Here is a 23,873-nt window from a genome sequence, read left to right on the forward strand (position 1 = left end):
AAGCGCTATATAAATGCAGTCCATTTACCATTTACCATTTAATCGACCGTTGGTCCTAGCCTCAAGCTTTGTACACCACTGTGATCCTTGGCTCAAGACGGACAAGATGTATATCCGTATATTTCGTATGTATATCTATACGAAAACTCAGGACTTCACAAAAATTGGTGACTATATGTGACAGAACATCCTTAAAAAGCATGCCGAATTTTATGGAGATCGGACCATAGGTGGCGCTATAACTATTAAAAAGCTTTGAAACAATGTTTTTCCTATGGTAAATTGCCTGTATTCTCTGTAAATGGTCTATTCCATCTATGATCATTTAATGTTCATATCAGAATGTTCAAAACCAGTGCAGTACAATACTCTGGACTCTCTAGATCAATAATTATCAGAAAAAGTTGAACTTCTGCATTTGGATGACTTTAATAGGGTCACTTCAACATGTGGCCTTGACCAAGTGTCCCCGAAAGCCTATATCTCTTCACTGAATGCTCAGATCTTCTTAAAAACAAGTCAGAACATGTGCCATATGACTCCAAACAATCATGAAAAATTTCAGACAGGTCGGACAAAATTTGCCTCTATAACAGTTAAAAAGGAGAAAATTAAATGAATATAATGGCATATTAAGCTAATAAGTAGTATTTTACTTCCCCCTGTTGTTTAAAATATGAATTATACTTGAGTAGTGTGACAAAATTACTATTTAGACTTTATAAAATTACTATTTTACCATTTACAATCATATTAAGTCAAATTTCATCTATTGAAGTATCACTATTGACAATTCTGTCACATTGACAAATGTGAATCCTGAATGAGACATAGTTCAAATGTCTGTATCAACAGAATGTGCGTGTAGGCCTATGTTTCTGAATAAATTCTGAATAATCTGATTAATAGTTTGCTAAGACATGTATGAAATACCATTCATATATATGTGACCGGTCACGGAAACTAGGGACACAAGTCGGTTATGGGGCATTTTGAGTTATTCTCAAAGTGTAATCTCCAAGCTTTCCAACGATGTGTAACATGTGGAAATCTGACAATATTTGGAGAAGTTGTGGCCATTTGAAGGTTGGCACTTAAAAAAGCTCAAAGATGAGAAAACGACCTCTAAAGATTGTGCAGTTCTCACCTGTCTCTGCTGCTGGGGGTGACAATAGGGCTCATTTGCATCTCATTTAGATAAGCCATACCCCCTGTAAAGCTCCCCCTGTGCTTTACAGCTTTTTTTGCACTTCTAATGAGTGCACTTCTGCCGCACTATGCGAAAAACAATTGTGCTGCCCCTCTATTTGCAACGTACCAGCAACAACACACAAAGACCAATATGCCATATAGCCTACCTATAACGCAAAACCAGCAACAACACACAAAGACCAATATGCCATATACATATAACGCAAAACCAGCAAAAACACACAAAGACCAATAAGCCATAGGCCTACATATAACGCAAATAGTGCGCAACGCTCGTGTGCCCAAAATGTCAACAATATTAAAGTTTATGCAGGAGGCAAATGCCTGCTGGCATTTTTCTTTTGCAGTCATGACAGGAATTTTCCAAATAATCACATTTCACCTGCTCAAATTACTGTTGCAAATCTCTTTACACCACTTTCTTATGTGCGTAAACCCACACAAATGAAATGTCCGCAAGCACACGATATCATCAGCAGGTTCTGCATTTTAAATAACGACTAAAGAGCAAATGAAGCTTAACTTACATTTCAGAAACGCGCACGGCAGGCCTTCATCGCAGCAAAGGTCTTAACTGCATCCTCTATTTCGATTCTCTGTGCCAGTTCATGTTCTATGGAGATTGTTGCCAGTCCATTAACTCTGAATGGGGAACGTTTTGTGAACAGGGAACAAAGCAATCGGGACGTCACATATGAAACAGCCAGCCACTGCTGTCAGCGAGCCGAGCCGCCGTGTCCAAGCACTGAAGGCGCGCGCGCCGCGCCCATACCTCCGGTTAGTTTCCCGAGCCCACGAAGTGCGGCGAAAACATTTTCGGTGTAACTGCCAGACGGTTCAGCTCGTCTGCGACAATCTTTGCGGCATCCATCTTCATTGAATTTTGATATCAGATAGAGCCGGCCAGAGCAAAGCATAATAAGTAGCCATGCGGTTCACTTGGAGGGCGGGGGCAAAAGCGCCGGGTTATTCAGTATGGAAATACACACAGAGAATGACACGCCACGCCATAGCTGTCAACCCTCCCGTTTTTTCCGGGTTTCTCACGTATTTTAGCTCTTTTCCCGCTGTCTTCCCGTTTTAGTATTTTCCCGTAAAATATCCCGTATTTTTACGCTCTGATTGTGTGAGACGTACAAGCTCGGGCAGATTCGGCTTGAAGTCGTTCATCCTTGGATGCGGCGCCGTGCGCGCTGTTACAAAAAAAGCCGTGCACACAGCAAAGCGAAATGGGGTCTTGCGGGTCTTGCGCACCCAACACATCATTTTTGCCGCGCTCGTACAGACGCGTCGAGTATAAACCATGCTATAAACAAAGCTTGACCCTAACTCCGTGTCAGCGTGCGCTCTGATCGGTACAGACATCTCCCGAATCATCTCCTGCAGGAGCCTCCGAACTTCCGAAGCACCACTAACTCCGCCTCCGTTTCCCTCGTAAGCTGATATTAGTAGTTAAACATTCTCTATGATAAAACATTTTTTGTAAAAAATATTTTAATAAAACGGTTTTGGCGGTTATAGAGTTCTAATTACGGTGTTCAACTATAACCGTCGGTCTCACGGTTACGGTCACACCCCTAACACACACACAGACACACTCCTTCTCTCTCTCTCTCTCTCTCTCTCTCTCTCTCTCACACACACACACACACACACACACTCTTTCTCTCTCTCTCATATATACACACACACGTCTCTCTCTCACACTATATGTAGGCCTATGTAGTTATAAACTATTTAGACTGTTAATGATTAGTGCTTTTTAAAAAAAAAGTTTGTGGGTAAGAATCGTGTAAAAAAATCCCTTATTTTGGGGATGGATTCCGGGAAATCTCCCTTATTTTCAATGTTCAATGTTGACAGCTATGCGCCACGCTCCTACTGCATGCTAGAATCTCCGAAAACAAGCCGATTTCAACCTCAAAATGTAAACTTTTAAATATACCAATACTGCTATCTCAAACACGGAGAGGCTTCTTCGTGATTTCAAATAGCAGATTCTGCAAAAAATTTAAATTCACCAATTTTGGAAAAAAACTCTTCTTTCTCATTTTGCTCGAAAGTTGTGCTGCCGACTTGTGTCCCTGGTTTCTGTGACGGGTCACATATTTTCATAATAATTGTGTGTGTGTGTGTGTGTGAGTGTGTAAGCTTGCATAAAGGAGTTAAAATCGGAAAAAAAAAACTGGTTTGCTTTAGTGCAGAATACTGGTGAAAATCAAGCCTGTCAAAATGAAAGTGGCCAGTAGAGGGCAGTAGAAGACCACTTATTGGCTCATTCTACATATTAATGAAGTCTTTTAACAGGTGCATTCATATTTAGACACTATAAAATCACTTGTATAACAATTACTATTATAACACTATCATATTTTGTCAGAGTTTATCACTTCATTTGTACTTACACTTCACTTCAATGCTAGCAATGTGGTAAATCATGATAAACTATGGTAAATCATGCTAGAATCACGGTACTCTATGGCAGTGTTGGGAACCCTAATCAAACACACCTGATTCAACTCATCAGCTCATAATCACATAGGTTAATGAGCTGATGAGTTGAATCAGGTGTGTTTGATTAGAGAGACAGAGAAAACGGGTCCTTCAGGACAGGTTTGGGAACAACTGCTCTATGGTAAATCATCCTAGAACGTAGTAAATCATACTAGAACGTGGTAAATCATGGTAAATCATGCTAGATTCATGGTAAATCATACTGGAACATGGTAAATCATGAAAAAAAACACTCTAAAATGTGGTATATCATGGTAAATCATGCTAAAACATGGTCTATTCCATCTATGATATCAGTGGTTAAATGCTTGCTACATAAAACTTAATGTCTTTTGATGCTTGTGTGGTGAAAAATCTTAAATGCCTTAACTTAGGGTTATTTGGATAATACCTAGAATATATAAATCGACTGCTGGCGGTAGATCCTTTTCCTATTTAGCACCAAAACTTTGGAACAATCTTCCTAACATTGTCCGGGAAGCAGACACAGTCTGTCAGTTCAAAGCTAGACTAAAAACACATCTCTTTGACCTAGCATTCACATAACACTCTATAGACTTCTATAATTCAATATTAGGCTGCTTAGATTAGGTCAGCCGGAACTGGAAAAACTTCCCTCATCCTGATGTACTCGTTACATCATAAGAAGAATGGCATCTACGCTAATTTTAGTGTCTTTGTTTATCCCGAGGTTTTCCCGCAGCCTGCTGGATCCAGGCTGTTTCCAGATCTGACGAAGGACTTTCGCCTGGACCTTTCGCCTAAAGTCTGTTTAGAGAGAACGGTGTCGTCTTTGCGGCCCCTAATTTAATAAAAAATGATCATTTAGACGGAAGTGAATCAATCAAAACTAACTTTAGCTGGAAAAAACATTTTTCAAGAGCCACTATAAAACCAAACCAATCTCTGTTACCTTAAATTATATGTTTATCTCTGTAAAGCTGCTTTGAAACAATCTACATTGTTAAAAGCGCTATATAAATGAGGATGACTTGACTTGAACTGCTTGAACACCGATGAAATGCTGCTTGCAGCTTTAATTAGGTGTTCAAGCACGAAGTGCGGAAAACCTATTGTATTTGTGCTGATTTTTATTAGGTGTTCAAGCACGAAGTGCTGAAAACCTATTGTAATTGTACTGATTTTTAGGTGTTCAAGCACGAAGTGCTGAAAACCTATTGTTTTTGTAATGATTTTTATTATTATTATTAGGTGTTCAAGCACGAAGTGCTGAAAACCTATTGTATTTGTGATGATTTTTAGGTGTTCAAGCACGAAGTGCTGAAAACCTATTGTATTTGTGCTGATTTTTATTATTAGGTGTTCAAGCACGAAGTGCTGAAAACCTATTGTATTTGTACTGATTTTTAGGTGTTCAAGCACAAAGTGCTGAAAACCTGTTGTAATTGTACTGATTAGGTGTTCAAGCACGAAGTGCTGAAAACCTATTGTATTTGTGCTGATTTTTATTATTAGGTGTTCAAGCACGAAGTGCTGAAAACCTATTGTAATTGCTATTTGAAAAAAAAAAAAAACTAAAACGCATCGTGCAGCCCAAGCCGTAAGGTCTAGAGACTTGAAACTCGGCCAGATCTTAGGCCACACTTTTGGGGAGATTCTATCAGAGTATGACCCCGATTGGCCCATAGGTGACGCTACAGCAACCAAAAGTACTAAATTGCTCATAACTCATAGGCCGTTGGTCCTAGCCTCAAGATTTCTACACCACTGTGATCCTTGGCTTAAGACGGACAATATGTATATCTCCGATCTCGATTTAAGCAAAACAAAAAAAAAGTTATGTCGGATTTTGTCCAAAACCTACTTTTGCGAACTAGTCCCTGGTTTTTCGCCCGATCGGAACCAAACCAGTCTAGGCCTATTCTCTGGACTCTCTAGATCAATAATTATTGAAAAAAGTTTACATTTTGCAATTGGGTGGCTGTAACAGGGTCATTTAGAAAAGGGGCGTGGCAAAATACAGTCAAAAGCCTATAAATCATAAATAAAAACTCAGAACTTCACAAAAATTGGTGAGCATATGTGACATAACATCATTAACAAGCATGCAAAATTTTATGGAGATCGGACAATAGGTGGCGCTATAACTGTTAAAAAGCTTTAAAACCATATATTTCCTATGGTAAATTGCCTGTATTGGCTGTAAATGGTCTTTTCCATCTATTATGTCAGTGGTTAAATTAATTTTAAATAAAACTTAATGTCTTTTGATGCTTTTGTGCTTAACCCTTCGGAGTCTTGGGCTATTTTGGCCGTTTTTGAGTACTTTTATTTTTTTTAAATTTTGCAACATAAAAAAATGTTTACCATACCAATGTTTGGTATAATTTTTTTCAGCACAACATCACCTATATGATCAGACAATTAGTTTTTCACTTTGATGTACTCTATCAACATACTGGACCCAAAATCACACAAAAAACACAAAATCCGAATAGAAAAATTATAGCTTTTCTACTACAAAAAACACAAACATGCTCAATGAAGCATTTTAAAAGGTTTAAAATGTAAACACAAGTTGTAAATGTCAACATATACAGGTACAATTCAGATATAATCAACCTATATACAAAAAAAATATGATTTACAAAAAAAAGCGTGTGTAGCCATAGGCTTTTTTTCTTTCTTTTTACCTCAGCCACTTTTTAAAAAATGTTGTGCACACAATTATTCAGAGAGCTATATTTAAGGCCTTGCATTCCCAGAGTATGAGGGTTCGCAAATAGTGCAAATACAACATAAAAATTTTAAAATTGAGATAAAATTAAACTATATGCAGCAAAAAGCAGGTGTGGCAATAGGCGTTTTTTCTTTTCTTTTTTGCTTAGAAACTCTACAAAACAATTCATGTACAATTACACAGATATCTACATTACAGGGATTTCATTCCTTGAGTAAGAGGGGTTCCTCAATAGTGCAAATATACCATACAATAGGTAAAATGAACACAAAATCAAATTATACATACAACTATTTACAGCAAATATCAGGTGTTTTTTATTTTTATTTTTTATCTGTGCCTCTCCTCAAAACAGTTTAGCTAAATCTACTCCTAAACTACCTAAACTACTCCTAAACTACCTAAACTATCTACACTACTCCTAAACTACTCTCAAAATCTACTCAAACTCTTCCAAAAACTAGCAATAATCTCTCTCTATATATAACGTATATATGTCTATCTTTATCAACTCCGTAAATCCTCTGCCTTTCAATTTTGCGTCTTAGCTCAGTTGGCTCCTCCTCCATTCCCTAAAATGTGCAGCCTGAATAGCAGAGTCAGCAGATTCACACATTTTTCTCCGTTTTGTTTTATGACAAAAACCGACGAAGTTATTAGAATAAATGCAACGCCTGTCGCATCCCATCTTGCGTTCTTTTACGAATGCGTCAGTATTTTTTTATATAAAGTTTAAATGATCATATCTCCGTTTTTACTTGGTCTATCAACACAAAACAAAAAGTAAAATAGAATTTCAAGCCAGCACTTTCGACAGAAGTGGACGGCAGCGCTCAACGTGACTTTGTTTTTATGCTTCGACGTCTTAAACTGGTCATGTAACTTGATCACGCCGGCGTGATCGGCGACCCCGAAGAGTTAACGGCCTTAAAGGCCTTAACTGCTTGAACACCGATAAATGCTGCTTGCAGCTTTAATTATTATTATTCTGCCGTAAAACGCATCGTGCAGACCAAACCGTAAGTGCTAGAGACTTGATATTTGGGATTAAGGTAGCACAGAAATCGAGGAGAGTTTGAGAGAGTATGACCCCGATTAGCCCATAAGTGGCGCTATAGCAACCAAAAGCGCGAAACTGCTCATAACTCCTAGACCGTATGTCGTAGACTCAAGTGTCTTATATCATTGGAAAGCTGGACTCCTGCTGAACAAAACGTATATCTCCGATTTCATTTCTGCCATGATAGATTTTCCGCCATTTTGAATTTTGTCAAAACACTACTTTTGCGAACTAGTCCCTGGTTTTTCGCCCGATCGGAACCAAACCAGTGCAGAAATGTTCTCTGGAGTATGAATATCAATAATTATCAAAAAAAAGTTGAAATTTTGTTTCAGGGTCGATAGGGAGCGCAAAATGAACATTGTGTGCGGAGCCTATTTTACTAAAATGGCTATAACTCGAGAAGGAAATGAGAGCTTCACCAAACTCGGTACACATGTGAATGAGTTCATTCTGAGGTCACAGTAAAAAAAATAAAGGTCGTTCTGACGCTAGGTGGTGCTATAACACGAAAAAAACATAAAAAGGGCTAAGACCACCTGACCGTTAGTCCGGTTTACTTGAAAATTGGTATGCTGTGTCTTGGTCCAAGGCCCCATGTATGTGTATGAGGACATTGGGGTATCTCAAAAAACATGGCCGCCATCGGCCAATGAAGTTTGAGCACCTATGAGACGAGGTTAACGGAGGCCGATCGGAACAAAACTGGATGGGCATGTTCGACTCATGGCCCAAGAGGTCTGTAAGAGTTTTGAAAGAAATCTGCCACAAGTTGGCACTAACGAGTTTTACGGCTCTGTAATCACGTGTTGTGGCACACATCCCCACAATATGCATATCATATGATAGATCTCCACATGCTGAACAACTTTGCCTTTAGAACCATTGCTGTCAATCAAATCGTTCATTAAATATTCATGAATATGTTTAAAACCCTACTTTTGCGAACTAGTCCTAGGTTTTTCGCCCGATCGGCACCAGACCAGTCTAGGACAATTCTCTGGACTCTCTAGATCAATAATTATCAAAAAAAAAGTTGAACTTTTGCATTTGGGTGGCTGTAACAGGGTCAGTTAGAAAATGGGCGTGTCAAAAAACACTCAAATGCCTATAAATTATAAATAAAAAACCAGAACTTCACAAAAATTGATGAGTATCTGTGTCATAACATGGTGAAGAAGCATGAAAAGTTTCACCGAGATCGGACCATAGGTGGTGCTATACCTGTTAAAAAGCTTCAAAACCATGTATTTCCTATGGTAAATTGCCTGTATTAGCTGTAAATGGTCTTTTCCATTTACAATAATATAATGTTCATATGATAATGTTCAAAACCATCATAAATTATTCTAGAATGTGGTATATCATGGTAAATCATCCTATAACATGGTAAATCAAGGTAAACTAAGATAAATCATGGTAAACTATGGTGAATCATGTTAGAATCGTATTAAATCATACTACAATGTGTTCAATTGTGATAAACCATACTAGAGCAGGCTAAATAATGGTGAATCATACTAGAACTTGGTATATCATGGTAAACTATGGTAAAGCATGCTAGATTCATGGTAAATCATACTGGAACATGGTAAATCATGAAAAATCACACTAAAATTTGGTATATCATGGTAAATCATGATAAAACATGGTCGATTCCATCTATGATGTCAGTGGTTAAATGCTTGCTACATAAAACTTAATGTCTTTTGATGCTTTTGAGCTTAACTGCTTGAACACCGATAAATGCTGGTTGCAGCTTTAATTGTTATTATGTTTGTCCTAGTTGATTTACCGTAGTTAAGAAAATTATAACTCTATGCTGTTCGACCGTGAGACTGATGTGTCTGCAGCTGAAAATAAATATGCCAAGAAGGGCTAAAGATGATTAATCTCTATCGTCCACTCTTTTCCTCTGAATGCAACGCTAGCTGCAACAATAGTGTAATATAATAATAATAATAATAATAACTTTAATTTGGTATAGCGCTTTTAAAAGTTAATTCTCAGAGCGCTTAACATAGACAATAGATAAAATAAGCATGACATACAAACTATTACAGTACATGCATACAAACAATGTTATAAATCTAAAAAAAAAAAAAATAATAAAAAAAAAATAATAATTAAAATCAATAAACAAAACATCAGTTAAACAAAACCATAAAATATATTACATGGAGAACCACAACAATCATGTTTCACCCAAAAGCTTCTTTAAAATAATAAGTTTTAAGGGATGACTTAAACAATTTCAGAGATGGAGCACTTCGAATATGTGAGGGCAGTGAATTCCATACCTTTGGGGCAACCGAAGAAAACGCCCTGTCACCCATAGTTTTCAGGCGCGTTACCGGAACAACTAAAAGACCAGCATCGGCTGAGCGAAGATTACGTGGTTATAACTCAACAGGTTATGGGCCCAAGAGTCGTTCAGAAGGAAAATTTGTCGTTGTCCACCGTTTAAAAAGTCGCAATGGATCGTGTGCTAACGGACTGCTAGCTAAGAAAAAGAGCAAGCTGACATGACGGAACAACGAAGGACGTACAGTTTGCCTCGTTTGGCGTTCGACGGAGATGAGACTAAGTATGATCTTTGAGAGAACAAAATGTTGGGACATTTTCATTTATCAGGGCTAAAGAACACGGTGCTGGAAGAACCGGAGTCAGAAGCCGAGATAGCAGCAGATGCAAAGAAATACGCTGACGCATATGCAGAGTTGATTTTACTACTAGATGACAAAAGCCTCTCATTAGTTATGAGGGAAGAAAAGCTCTAAAAATATTGAGAGAGTATTATGCAGGGAGGGGAAAACCCATATAATCATCTTGTACACCACGTTGACATCGTTTCAGAAGGCACACAATGAAAGTGTAATGGAATATATCATCAGAGCAGAAACCGCAATCACAGCACTGCGGAACGCGGGTGAAACGTTAGGAGACGGACTACTTGTGGCAATGATTTTAAAGGAATTGCCTGAGAGTTTTAGGCCATTCGCAATACATGTGGCTCACACAGACGATAAAATCACGTTTGCAGAATTCAAGACTAAACTACGTAGTTTTGAAGAGACAGAGAAGATGAAAGCAGTTGAGTTGAGCAACAGTGTGATGAAGACTCAAGAGAAAACCGGATGGCAGCCCGCCAAGACGAGCGCACGTGGCTGGAAGAAGGATGACATAGAGATGGTATTCTTTCAGTGCGGCTCCAAATGCCACCGAGCGAAAAGATGTCGAAAGAAAAAATGGTGTAGTCTCTGCAGAAGTGACACACACAAAGACGCCACGTGTAGGCGTAAGGACAAAAAGGATGGTGCGAGTAAAGCCTCAGAAGATGCTGAGGACTACGTGTTCAAGATGAGAGACGGAGGGACCGGTACCCAACAGCAGCCGGCATGCAGCATCCAGGAGAGGGGTAAGAAAACTGATGGTGGACTCGGGGGCTACCTCTCATATCATCATGGACATAACCATGTTCAAGAGCATTGACGGCGCGTTCAAGCCAGAAACGCACAGTGTCGAGCTGGCAGACGGCACCCGATGCAGTGGAGTCGCTCAGCGGAGAGGAAATGCTGAAGTTTCCTTCATCGACAGCAAAGGACAGCGACGCAAGGCGGTGCTGAAAGACGCTTTGTTCATACCGTCGTACCCCCAGAGCATCTTCTCAGTGAAGGCAGCGATCACAAGTGGGGCTACGGTTGTCTTTAAAGAAGATAAAAACGCCCTGATAACCAGAGATGGTACCAGATTCAATATTCACGTATATGGTAGGCTGTATTATTTGCATACTGAAGCTGAGTCTAATGATAAGTGTAGTGCATGTGACGACATACAGACATGGCACGAGATATTAGGCCTGACGATGTTCTTAAGTTGCAAAATGTTGTTGAAGGTATGCAGATCAAGGGCAAAATGGCCAGACCCGAACAAGAGTGTGATACGCATCGTTTCCCTGATACGTATTCAGGGAAAGTTTGCCAAAACCAGAAATAGGGACCCTGATACCAGAGCAAAAGGCTCCCTTACAGATGTTACACACAGATCTCGCAGGTCCAGTAGCTACAGAGTCGATAGATGGTTACAAATATATGCAGTCATTTACTGACGATTACTCAAGCGCAGTGTTTGTGTATTTTCTAAAGAAGAAAAGTGCTTCCCCAAAACAGGCACAGGCAACGGAAAAGTTCCTAGCAGATGTATCCCCTTACGGGAAAGTGAGGTGCATCAGATCCGATAACGGAAAAGAGTTTACGTGCGGTGATTTTCAAACACTGTTGAGGAAAAACAAGATCAGACATGAAACGTCAGCTCCGTATTCCCCACACCAGAACGGAAATGCAGAGAGGGGTGGGTAGGTGCATGATAGTTGAAATTGTACTACCAAAGCAGCTATGGCACTACACAATACAGACAGCAGCAATAGTACGCAACAAGTGCTTTAACAGGCGTACAAGGCAGACTCCTTATGAGTTGCTGACAGACAAGAAGCCTAATGTATCTAAAATCCAAAAGTTTGGGTCTGTATGCTATACGTACAAACAGGACAAGGGAAAACTTGATTCCAGATGTAACCAGGGGCGTTTTGTAGGTTATGACAAGAACAGCCCGTGTATCATCCAGATATGAATAAAGTACAGAAACACAGGCTAGTGAAGTTTGTGAGCAAGGCAGCTGTGGAAAAACAGAAACAGACAGGTGAGCCAGATCCAAGCGAGGGCTATGACAGTGTGAAACCTGGTACAGAAAATGCTCCAGAGCCAACTGTTAGATGTGTACATAGTGATAGTCCAGATGCAGTAACGAGTTATAGTGACCATAATCAAATACAACAGAATGTGACAGGTGGTGAACCCCAGAGTAGGAGGTATCCGACTAGAGAAAGAAGAACACAGAGTTACTTAAATGACTTTGTAACTGAAGACAGTGATAGTGATGGAGTTCATATCACGGTAGACTACTGTTGCAGAGCGGTGTGTGGCATTCCACATACTTTTGGGGAAGCAATGGGGTCAGCTAACTTAAAAGAATGGATAAAGATCATGGATGAGGAAATCCAGTCTTTAAAAGAGAACAAAACCTTTTTCCTGACAACGCTGTCAATAGGCAAGAAAACAGTGGGGGGTAGATGCGTGTACCCTATCAAGACTGATGTAGATGGAAAAGACAAATACAAAGCATGGTTTGTGGCAAAGGGATACAACCAGAGAATGGGAGTAGACTATGGGGAGACGTTTTCACCCATGGCTGATTTGACGAGTGTAAGGGTGGTGCTACAGAAAGCAGCACAGGAGAATTTACTCCTGCACCAAATGGACGTGAAAACAGCGTACTTGCATGCCCCCATAGACTATGAGATCTACATCAATCCACCAGAGGGTTATCAAGAGAAAGAGGGTATAGTTTATAAGCTAGAGAACTCACTTTATGATCTAAAACAATCCGGGCGAATTTGGAATAGGGTTTTGCATGATTGTTTAACTGAATACGGATTCTCACAAAACCCAGCGAACCACTGTGTTTATGCCAAAGAGTCAAAAGAAGAGAAGGTGATCATAATCATATGGGTCGATGACTTGATCATTGCAGCAAGCAATAAAGAGAGATTTAAAAAGGTAAAAGAGATGCTTGCAGAAAACTTTAAGATGAAAAATCTGGGCAAACTCAAACATTTTCTGGGCATTGATTTCAGTCAGTCAGATGGATGTGTGAAGATGTCACAGGAAAAGTACACTAACAAGATTCTACAGCGTTTTAATATGCAAGACTGTAGAACCAGAGAAACACCCTGTGAGCAAAAGCTAGAGTATACTGAGGATGCAGTAAAGATGGAAGATGTCAGGGTGTACAGAGAGGCTGTGGGAAGTCTTATATACCTGACTACTTGCACCAGACCAGATTTAAGTTTTGTAGTGAGCAGGTTATCACAGTACTTTGCTGAGCCTACAGAGGAACAATGGGTCACTGTGAAGCACGTACTTGGGTATCTCAAAGGCACAACAGAGAAAGGGTTAAGTTTTAGGAGAAACGACAAAGAGAAGCTAGGTATAATGGCCTACAGTGATGCCAACTGGGCGGGTGATACCAGTGACAGACGCAGTACCACGGGATACTGTGTGAGCCTTAGTCAGAACAGCTCCCTAGTCTCGTGGAAGACTAGAAAGCAGCCGACTGTCGCGCTATCAACATGTGAGGCAGAATATTTGGCACTGGCTTCAACCATACAGGAGTGTCTATATCTAAAGCAGTTACTGGGAGGTATAGATAACTACAAGTACACACAAACTATAGTACATGAGGACAATCAGGGAACAATCGCTCTAGCCAAAAACCCTGTAAACAGACGAAGATGTAAACATATCGACATAAAATATCGATTTATCAGGTCTACTGTGAATGAGGGAAGAGTAACTTTGATGTATTGTTCTACTGATAACATGACTGCTGATGTATTGACCAAACCTGTAAATAAGTTGAAACTGAAGAGGTTTGCAGGAGCCCTTTTTGGAGATTGATGTGTATGGCAAAGGTCCACATTCATTCTGTTTCTGTTTTGTTTGTTTTTTGCTTAGAGTATAGCAACCTGAGTACAAGTCGGGGTGTTAAAATATGTTTCATTATGTCCTCAGTTGTATATTGTATAATGTAATGCAGTACTATTCTGTATTCTGCATATGTTTATACCACAGGGGGGCACCAATGTGCAGGCTATAGAGGATGCATTTGTGTTATTATGTTTGTCACAGTTGATTTACCGTAGTTAAGAAAATTATAACTCTATGCTGTCTGCAGCTGAAAATAAATATGCCAAGAAGGGCTAAAGATGATTAATCTCTATCGTCCACTCTTTTCCTCTGAATGCAACGCTAGCTGCAACAATAGTGTAATAAAACTCAACAGTTGTTCTTGTTGCTTTTGTGCAACAGTTGAATAACAATTTATTAGTTTTGAGATGTTTTATTCATAGATATTTCTATTTTGAGGGAGTTCCGCAAATCGTTTTATTCTCCCGCAACCCGCACACGAGTGCATTATCGCCCGCGCCCGCACTCGCCCATCAAAACTAGTCCTGCACCGCAATCTATTGCGTTCGGTCCCGTGGGTGCAAGTTTCTAGCTCAAACTACTTTAAATGCCGACATCTGGGCACATTTCGGCTTTTATGAACAACCTGGTAAGCACGACCTGGCGAAGAGACACGCTTTGTGTAGCCTAAATTATGTTACGCACAGATAAATTATGCAGGGGGTAAAGTAAAATTGAAAATTGAGGATGTAGTGCATCGTGATATCGAATTGAACTGAATCGATGACATGATAATTGTAATCGAACCGAACCTTGAAACCAGTGTACCTGTTGGGTCACACCCCTAGAGTGTAACAGACCTAGATCAGTAAGAGCTGTGCAGGTAAACCTCACTCCCTTGGCCTCAAGAGGTGAGCTATAGGCTGTGGTCTTTAACATCTTTGTTAGCGCAGCTGCCTTCCACGCTGCCTTCCACCTGGTTCGAATACCGCTTGGTTTGAGTCGAGTATGATCGGTTACATTAGGACAACAGGCTTTTATTTCATAAAAAGAAACCAAAAATTATTATTAGGAACGGTGTTAAGGTTGGATTCTAGGGTAGCGCTGCAACGCAATTTTTGGGCTCAGTGCTTGAGGTCTAAGGCTATTGTGTTTTTAGCCCTGGCTCGCACTGGCCCGAAATTGGAAAAGTGGCTTATGACATTGTTATTACAGCTCTCGAGCTTATCTGCTATTTGTATCACAGCCACAATCCTTAAGAGGCTGGATTCCAGTTTCAGATATTGGCAGCAGTTTGTCTGGATTATCAAGACCAATAATTTTCTGTTTTCAGAGGCATTTCATCAAAAAAAACATTGCAGTACTTCAGTGTTTTGGAAACATGTTGTATGTGAGAAGCATACACCCCATGACATCTATTTAAATGTATTTTGTGCAAATAGTACATTTAAATAGCTCTATGCAAAGTTGGAGCTGCCGAGAGACACTCGCTCCACAGTAAGACGTAAATGCTTCATACATGCTGCATACAACAACACCCAGACCAAGAAAAGATTGTAATGATTTTGTTTTTAGTACTTGACTTACTATGCATCACCTCTTGCAATGCTAATAATACATAATAAAGAGCACAACTTAATCTTTGCCTAAAATAAATTTAATATGCATCAATTTATTTTTAAGGAATATTTATAGAATGATCTATATGTAGATAGAAGACGAATAAGAATACATATGGTATAATTATTCTAATTTATGGAGACTCCATGCAGTTAACACTGTTAACTCAGTGCAGTTAAATCACTCACCTAACAACAAGATCATGGGCATCAATGAGAGCACCATAGTGGGTTCCTTTGAGGTTCCCCGAATTCCCCACTACAGCACAGGTTCTGCAGCGGCCTGAGCCAGCATCAGAGTAATCTTCTTCATTTGGGAAGATGCCAAATAACATCTCGGCAATTGCTTTGTAGTTCACTCTACTCTTATATTGCAGCTTCTGTTAAAAAATTATGGAAGAACATACATGTTTATCAGAGCTGTCTGCTCTGCTCTGCAAAAAAAAAAAAGTCTAATCCAATGGATTCCAGTGGTAAAATCAACTAGATTTCTTCTTGAAGGTAATTTAAAATGAATGTCAATAATGATACTGCATAGAGAATCCTACATTGTGGCTATTTTGGGCGAGGCACTTACTTGCCACCACCGGTAGAGTGCATTGCTGAGTTTGCTGTTTTTCTTAGTCAGTAAGGGTTGGTTGTAGGGGTCATAGTGCTGTTGGAACCAGGTGTCATGAGTGAGGTCTAGCACACACTGACCACATGCACATGCTCCAAAGATATGTCTTTGTACAGAAGGTCGAGAGATTATAAATAGACAGATAATCACACTCACACTTAAGGTGATGTATCGAGCTCTTTTGGTGGCAAAGCACAGCATCTTTTACTCATCTCTTGAGCCCTTGAACAAGAAAAGTATTTTAGTAAAAATAAACTTAGTAAAAAGTGTTTATATTATGTTCTTTATTTTTATCAAAGTATCTGAATTACACTTATAACTCTGCCCCAGGCATGGTTAAATAGCAAGCTATATTGTTTAAACTTAATATTTAAAAAAAAAAAATTTATGTTCATCTTATCAAACCAAGATAGTAATTAATAGCAGCAGCCACATTACAAATATAACAAGCATTAATTATTTAATTAACTTTAAACAATAGTCAGATTCAATTAATTAATTAATGCAACTTTTACTTGTAATAACCATCTTGTAATAAGTCTGAACAGCTTTTTATCAGAATCTTACTCTCTGATTTACTTGATGTGTATACGGCTTTGAGTTTCAACTCACCTGTGTAGATGTAGATAGCAGAAGGATTGATGCGTATCAAGTGTTTGTTTATTCATTCATCTTTCTTCCAACAGCACAGATTATAGCTCATCAATGAGTCCTGAAGTTAAGGTAATGGTTCAACGTGTGTGTAAGTGTGACTGCGTGTGTCTGCCTTTACACAGCAATGGAAATATTTGAATAACTACAAATAAGCCTGGCTGAAATCCTGTATGTTTCTTTGTTTTCAACTGGACTTTCCCAATAGGTGGCCTTCAAAGTTCAAAACACTGACATCCAGGGCTGGATTGGGGCTAAAATCCGGCTCACAAGTTCCCACATGAATGTTTTGATGGGGTTAGTGGCCTTAAATTGGTTTGAATAAATAAACAAATAAAACAGGACAGGAAAAATAATAATAGATATTATTAAATAAACAGAAAATGCAGTTAATAGTTAATATTGCATTTTTGTCTCATAAGCCCCTTTCACACAGTGCGTTGATCCCGGGAAATTGCCAGAACGCCTTCTGTGTGAACGCAAACACGAACCGGGATTGATGCCGGGATCGATGCCGGGTTGGGGACCTAGTAACATTGCCGGGAACAGTTCCGGAACGCGCGCTGTGTGAACAAAAGCCGCAATCAATGCCGTGTCGTAATGATGACGCTGAAGTGAAGTGAAAGCAGGCTGGTGAAACGGTACGTAATGCGCCAGTTTATGATCAAATCAGAGAAAAAAATGCACAAGCGTGGTTTCTCCAGAGAGAAATCGCAGCTCATAAGCAAACTATAGACGCTGCTGAGACATTACATGTCACATCGATGTCACGTGTTTTGGTAAAAAAATAAATACATTTGCAAGAACCTTTGCAAAATTATTTTGAATTGATTAAGAAAGCCACCACTACTGGTCACATCTATGGTTAGATTGATATGTTTAGATCCAGTGAAGTCGTGTCCCACCACTTTTTCTCAGGATCGATAACCCCCCCCCCCCCCCCCCCCCCCACACACACACATTGAGGCACGGATGTACCTAATACAAATAAATAAAACATCTCCAGTTAACTAGCAGAGCATTAATTTAGTTCGCTATTAAATACGAGATCTAGTGCTAAAATGTCTTGTTTTTTAAATCAAGCTGAGTGCTCTTTGCCGCTGCGATCAGTGTCATGGATACAGTGTTCTCTTGTGGCGCGCACTCTCTTCAATCTGTCGCCGTTACGGGGACTCTCTATTTACTACGGAGAAATCACAAAATAAAATGCACACAAACTGCTTGTGTGAATCCCTGCTTGATATAGACTGTAACCACTGATGAACATATTCAGTTTTGATGAAAGAAAGAAAAAACTATACGAGTGCAGATTAGAACCCGTAACCTCTGACACGCTTGGCAGAAGATCTACCACTAGATCATTTAAGAACTCAAACAAAATAGGCGGATCGATGGTTTTATTTATGGGTTGAACAGAGAGGCTGCAAAGTTTTACAAATCTCGCAAAATGAGGAGGATGCTCCTTTGGGGCCCGAATCGGGCCCTTGTGGGCAGCCCACTGTGGGCCCAGATACCGGTGTGAAATGCGGGGCAAATGTGGGCCCCACACTATGTGACCGAGTGGGTCCCCATGCGGTGGGCAAAGTGTGGGTATACTGTGGGTACATTGGTTAAGTGTGGGCATACTGTGGGTGCACTGGGAAAAGTGTGGGCATACTACGGACAATACAAAGATGTGCTTTAATATACCTGTGGCCTTAACAAACAAGATTAGTTTGGTTCTACTTTGCATTTGCCACAAAACATGCAAAATAATTGCACTTGTTGAAAGTCGAAGTAGTACAGCACAAGTCATATGTTTCAAATAATTTAATTTATTCACAGTCATGTAAAAAATATATACAATACAGGTCCTTCTAAAAAAATAGCATATTGTCATATTAGTTAATTATTTTCCATAATGTAATGATAAAAATTAAACTTTCATATATTTTAGATTCATTGCACACCAACTGAAATATTTCAGGTCTTTTATTGTTTTAATACTGATGATTTTGGCATACAGCTCATGAAAACCCCAAATTCCTATCTCAAAAATTAGCATATTTCATCCGACCAATAAAAGAAGTGTTTTTAATACAAAAAGAGTCAACCTTCAAATAATTGTTCAGTTATGCACTCAATACTTGGTCGGGAATCCTTTTGCAGAAATGACTGCTTCAATGCGGCGTGGCATGGAGGCAATCAGCCTGTGACACTGCTGAGGCCCAGGATGCTTCGATAGCGGCCTTAAGCTCATCCAGAGTGTTGGGTCTTGCGTCTCTCAACTTTCTCTTCACAATATCCCACAGATTCTCTATTGGGTTCAGGTCAGAAGAGTTGGCAGTTCAATTGAGCACAGTAATACCATGGTCAGTAAACCATTTACCAGTGGTTTTGGCACTGTGAGCAGGTGCCAGGTCGTGCTGAAAATGAAATCTTCATCTCCATAAAGCTTTTCAGCAGATGGAAGCATGAAGTGCTCCAAAATCTCCTGATAGCTAGCTGCAATGACCCTGCCCTTGATAAAACACAGTGGACCAACACCAGCAGCTGACATGGCACCCCAGACCATCACTGACTGTGGGTACTTGACACTGGACTTCAGGCATTTTGGCATTTCCTTCTCCCCAGTCTTCCTCCAGACTCTGGCACCTTGATTTCCGAATGACATGCAAAATTTGCTTTCATCCGGAAAAAAGTACTTTGGACCACTGAGCAACAGTCCAGTGCTGCTTCTCTGTAGCCCAGGTCAGGCGCTTCTGCCGCTGTTTCTGGTTCAAAAGTGGCTTGACCTGGGGAATGCGGCACCTGTAGCCCATTTCCTGCACACGCCTGTGCACGGTGGCTCTGGATGTTTCTACTCCAGACTCAGTTCACTGCTTCCGCAGGTCCCCCAAGGTCTGGAATCGTCCTTCTCCACAATGTTCCTCAGGGTCCGGTCACCTCTTCTCGCTGTGCAGCATTTTTTGCCACACTTTTTCCTTCCCACAGACTTCCCATTGAGGTGCCTTGATACAGCACTCTGGGAACAGCCTTTTTGTTCAGAAATTTCTTTCTGTGTCTTACCCTTTTGCTTGAGGGTGTCAATGATGGCCTTCTGGACAGCAGTCAGGTCGGCAGTCTTACCGATGATTGCGGTTTTAAGTAATGAAACAGGCTGGGAGTTTTTAAAAGCCTCAGGAATCTTTTGCAGGTGTTTAGAGTTTATTAGTTGATTCAGATGATTAGGTTAATAGCTCGTTTAGAGACCCTTTTCATGATATGCTAATTTTTTTTAGATTTTTGATAATTTTTTTCCTACTTTTGAACAAAGTAATTTTACAAAGTAATTATTCCTGGGATGTTAAAACGTCTCGGTTACGTTTCTAACCCTCGTTCCCTGAGTAGGTAACGGAGACGTTACGTCGGATGACGACGAATGGGGGTTTCGCTTAGAACACCTATCGACTTCGAGTATTACAAAACGAGCCAATGGCGATGAAATGCCATGGGTCTGCGGAATTTGCATAGCGTATCTCCGCCCCACCGCGTGGGTATAAAAGGAGGACGCCGGCAACATGCAGATATGTCTTCGCTGAGGAGCCGAGACTGAACTCAGGCGTTCTACCCAGCGGTACAGCGGAAGTGGCAGGGAGACGTAACTCGGAGTGACTACGAAAGGGAACGTCTCGGTTACGTATGTAACCCTCGTTCCCTGAGTAGGGAACGGAGATGTTACGTCATTCGGATGACGACGAATGGGGGTCCCTGTGAAATCACGCCACCTTCACAGCTGTCTTCCAGTGCCCTGCGAAAGTCTGATCCCCCTGTCGTGATACTGGCCCGGACGAAGGAGTCCTACTTAACAGGAATACCAAGGTACACTGGGAAGCATATCTCAGAGGAAATATGCTGCAGCATGCCTACCCGTAGGGAGGACTTAAGAACACACATATGGCCGGAGGGCTTCATATGGAGGAACGCCGGAGTGATCAGACCGAGGGGGGGCAACTTTCAACTCCAGGAGTGGCAAGGTGGCTTGCCGAGGGAAAGACACATGCTCAAGGAGGCTTACAGTGGAAATACAAATGTGGGGGTTACTCAGGGGAGGAACCATGCACACGGAGGCACCTAGCCGACCCACAGGCAATAGACACTGGCGCCAGCATCAACAGTGCTGGAGGAACTCAGGGCTTCAGAGAAGAAAGCTCACCTGAGGAATATCGCACGTATCCAGTCCGTGGAGTGGAATGGCGAGCAAGCGAAGACACCTGAGCCGGTCCAGTACTAGCTGACTGAAGCAAGTACACGAGAGGAGACAGGCTCCACTCGGAGATTATAAAATCTGGCGAATGTGTTGGGTGTCGCCCAGCCTGCAGCTCTACAGATGTCTGCCAGCGAGGCGCCATGCGCTAGAGCCCAAGAGGAAGCCACACTCCGGGTGGAGTGGGCTGTCTGACCAAGGGGGCACTGGACGTACTGGACAGAGCGTACTGGACAGAGCAGTGCCAAGGCTGGGTCTGCCTCCTCCAGGGGTAGCGCTTGCAGGTTCACCACCTGGTCCCGGAAGGGAGTGGTGGGAACCTTGGGCACATATCCAGGTCGGGGTCTCAGGATCACGTGAGAATAATCGGGCCCGAATTCCAGGCACGCTTCGTCAATGGATAATGCGTGCAGGTCCCCTACCCTCTTGATGGAGGTGAATGCAACCAGGAGCGCTGTCTTCATAGACAGGAACTTAAGCTCAACTGATTGCAGAGGCTGAAAGGGAGCCCTCTGCAAGGCATTTAACACCACTGAGAGGTCCCAAGAGGGAACGAGAGGAGGGCAAGGAGGATTCAATCTCCTCGCTCCTCTCAGGAACCTGACGATCAGGTCGTGCTTCCCCAGAGACTTACCTTCAACTGCTTAGTGATATGCGGCGATAGCGGCCACATACACCTTCAGGGTGGAGGGAGACAGCCTTCGCTCCAGCCCATCTTGCAGGAAGGAAAGCACGACACTGATCGAGCATCTCCTGGGGTCTTCTCGGCGAGAGGAGCACCAGTTGATGAAGAGGTTCCACTTCAACGCATAGACATGTCTCGTGGACGATGCTCTAGCGGAAGTGATGGTAGCCGCCACCGCTGGTGGCAGGGTACTCAAACCTGCCTCGTCCCGTCCAGGAGCCACACGTGGAGCCTCCAAGATCGGGTCGAGGTTGCCAGAGGGTGCCCCGTCTCTGAGAAAGGAGATCCTTCCTCAGAGGATTTGGCCAAGGAGGTGCTGTCGCGAGTAGTTTCAGTTCGGAGAACCAGGTCCGGGTGGGCCGGCGCAACCAGAATGACCTGCCCCTCGTCCTCCTTGATCTTGCACAAGGTCCGTGCGAGAAGGCTCACTGGGGGAAACGCAAATTTGCGCAGGCCCCGCGGCCAGCTGTGCGCCAGTGCATCCGTGCCGAGGGTGACCTCGGACAGGGATTAATACAGGGCGCAATGGGATGAGTCGTGGGAGGCAAACAGGTCTCTCTGTGCGTCCCTGAACTGGTCCCAAACCAGCTGGACCGACTGGGGATGGAGTCGCCATTCGCCGGAGATGGGCCGAAACCGTGACAGCTCGTCGGCTGCAAAGTTCCGATCAGAATGTAGATAGCACGAAGGGACCTCAGGTGCTTCTGACTCCATAAGAGGAGGTGGCGTGCGAGTTGCGACATACGGCGGGAGCGTAGACCACCCTGATGGTTGATGTACACTACTGTGGCGGTATTGTCTTATCGGACTAGTACGTGTTGACCCCAGCGCAACGCCCGGAAGCGGTGCAGGGCAAGGCGTACTGCCGGCAACTCGAGACTAGACATGCCATACTGCTCAACACTACATGCGAGAATCACTGAGCTTCAGGAGCAACCTTGCTCAACACCTAAGTGTGAAGAAATTCACTGAACCTCAGGAACATTTCTGCTCAACACCTGGGTGTGATAAATCTCACTGAACTTTTCAGGAGCATCCCTTCTCAACATGAGAGTGTGACAGCATGTCCATTGCGCATGGCGCCCCAGCCCGTGGAGGCATCTGTTGAGACAACAGCATTCCGGGAAGCTCGTTCCAGGGGCACTCGGGCCCGTAGAAAACTGAGGTTCGACCACGGGGTGAGTACTGACGGCAGGTCGGAGTAACTGGTACTCGGAGGGTGCCGTGTTGCCATGCCCACCTCGGGACTCGGTCGCGAAGCCAAGCTGAAGCGGTCTCATATGAAGCAATCTGAGCGGCGTACCGCGGCTGCAGATGCCATTTGCCCCAGGAGCCTCTGAAAAAAAAACTTCAGTGGAACCACACTCTTGCGCTTGATAGTCTCAGGCACGCAATGGCCGAGTGGAGAAGGTGACCAAGTCCATACCGAGAAAAGAGCTCCTCTGCACGGGGCAAAGTTTGCTCCTTTCCCAGTTGACCCGAAGGCCGAGGCGAGCTAGGTGCCGCAGCACTGGATCCCTGTATTCGCAAACCTGGTCCCAGGAGTGAGCTTAAGACAGCCAGTCACCGAGATAGTTCAGGATGCGAACCCCGTGTTCCCATGGAGGAACAAGGGCTGCCTCAAGAACCTTTGTGAAGGCGCGAGGAGACAGGGCTTGCCCGAATAGGAGAACAGAGTACTGATATGCGCGTGCCCTGATAGCAAACCGTAGGAATGGTCTGAGTCGAAGGAGAACGGAGACATAAAAGTAGGCGTCCTTCAGGTCGATCGCTGCAAACCAATCCTGTGGCCGCACACATCCAGAAATGCGTTTGGCCAGGAGCATCTTGAACGGCAGCCTGTGAAGGGAGCGGTTCAGATGCGTAGGTCCAGGATTGGCCGTAACCCACCAGACTTCTCCGGGACAATGAGGTAGGGGCTGTAAACCCGGCCCTCATTTCGGCTGGAGCTCAATCGCACCCTTCGCCAGTAGGGTAGCAACCTCCGCTCTCATGATAGGGCATAGCCACCGACCAAAGTGGAGTGGAATCCCCTGAAGCGGGGAGGAGACCGTGCGAACTGA

At 42.3% G+C, this 23,873-nt stretch overlaps 1 protein-coding gene across 1 annotated transcript in view; it reads right to left on the reverse strand.

The window, feature by feature from the left end:
- Positions 1-16,450, reverse strand: part of st3gal1l3 (ST3 beta-galactoside alpha-2,3-sialyltransferase 1, like 3) — a 218,922-nt gene extending 202,472 nt beyond the window's left edge. Inside the window, exons 1-2 of the mRNA XM_077195577.1 lie at positions 16,208-16,450; positions 15,820-16,010 (exon numbers count right to left, since the gene is read on the reverse strand). Of these exons, the coding sequence (XP_077051692.1) occupies positions 15,820-16,010; positions 16,208-16,450 (434 nt within the window). The remainder of the gene's footprint in view (positions 1-15,819; positions 16,011-16,207) is intronic.
- Between the last annotated feature and the right edge of the window lie 7,423 nt (positions 16,451-23,873).

This window comes from Siphateles boraxobius, unplaced genomic scaffold (assembly GCF_051911475.1).
Source record: "Siphateles boraxobius isolate OS27281-9 unplaced genomic scaffold, OSU_SipBor_1 33, whole genome shotgun sequence".
In the NCBI taxonomy this organism is placed as follows: Eukaryota; Metazoa; Chordata; class Actinopteri; order Cypriniformes; family Leuciscidae; genus Siphateles; species Siphateles boraxobius.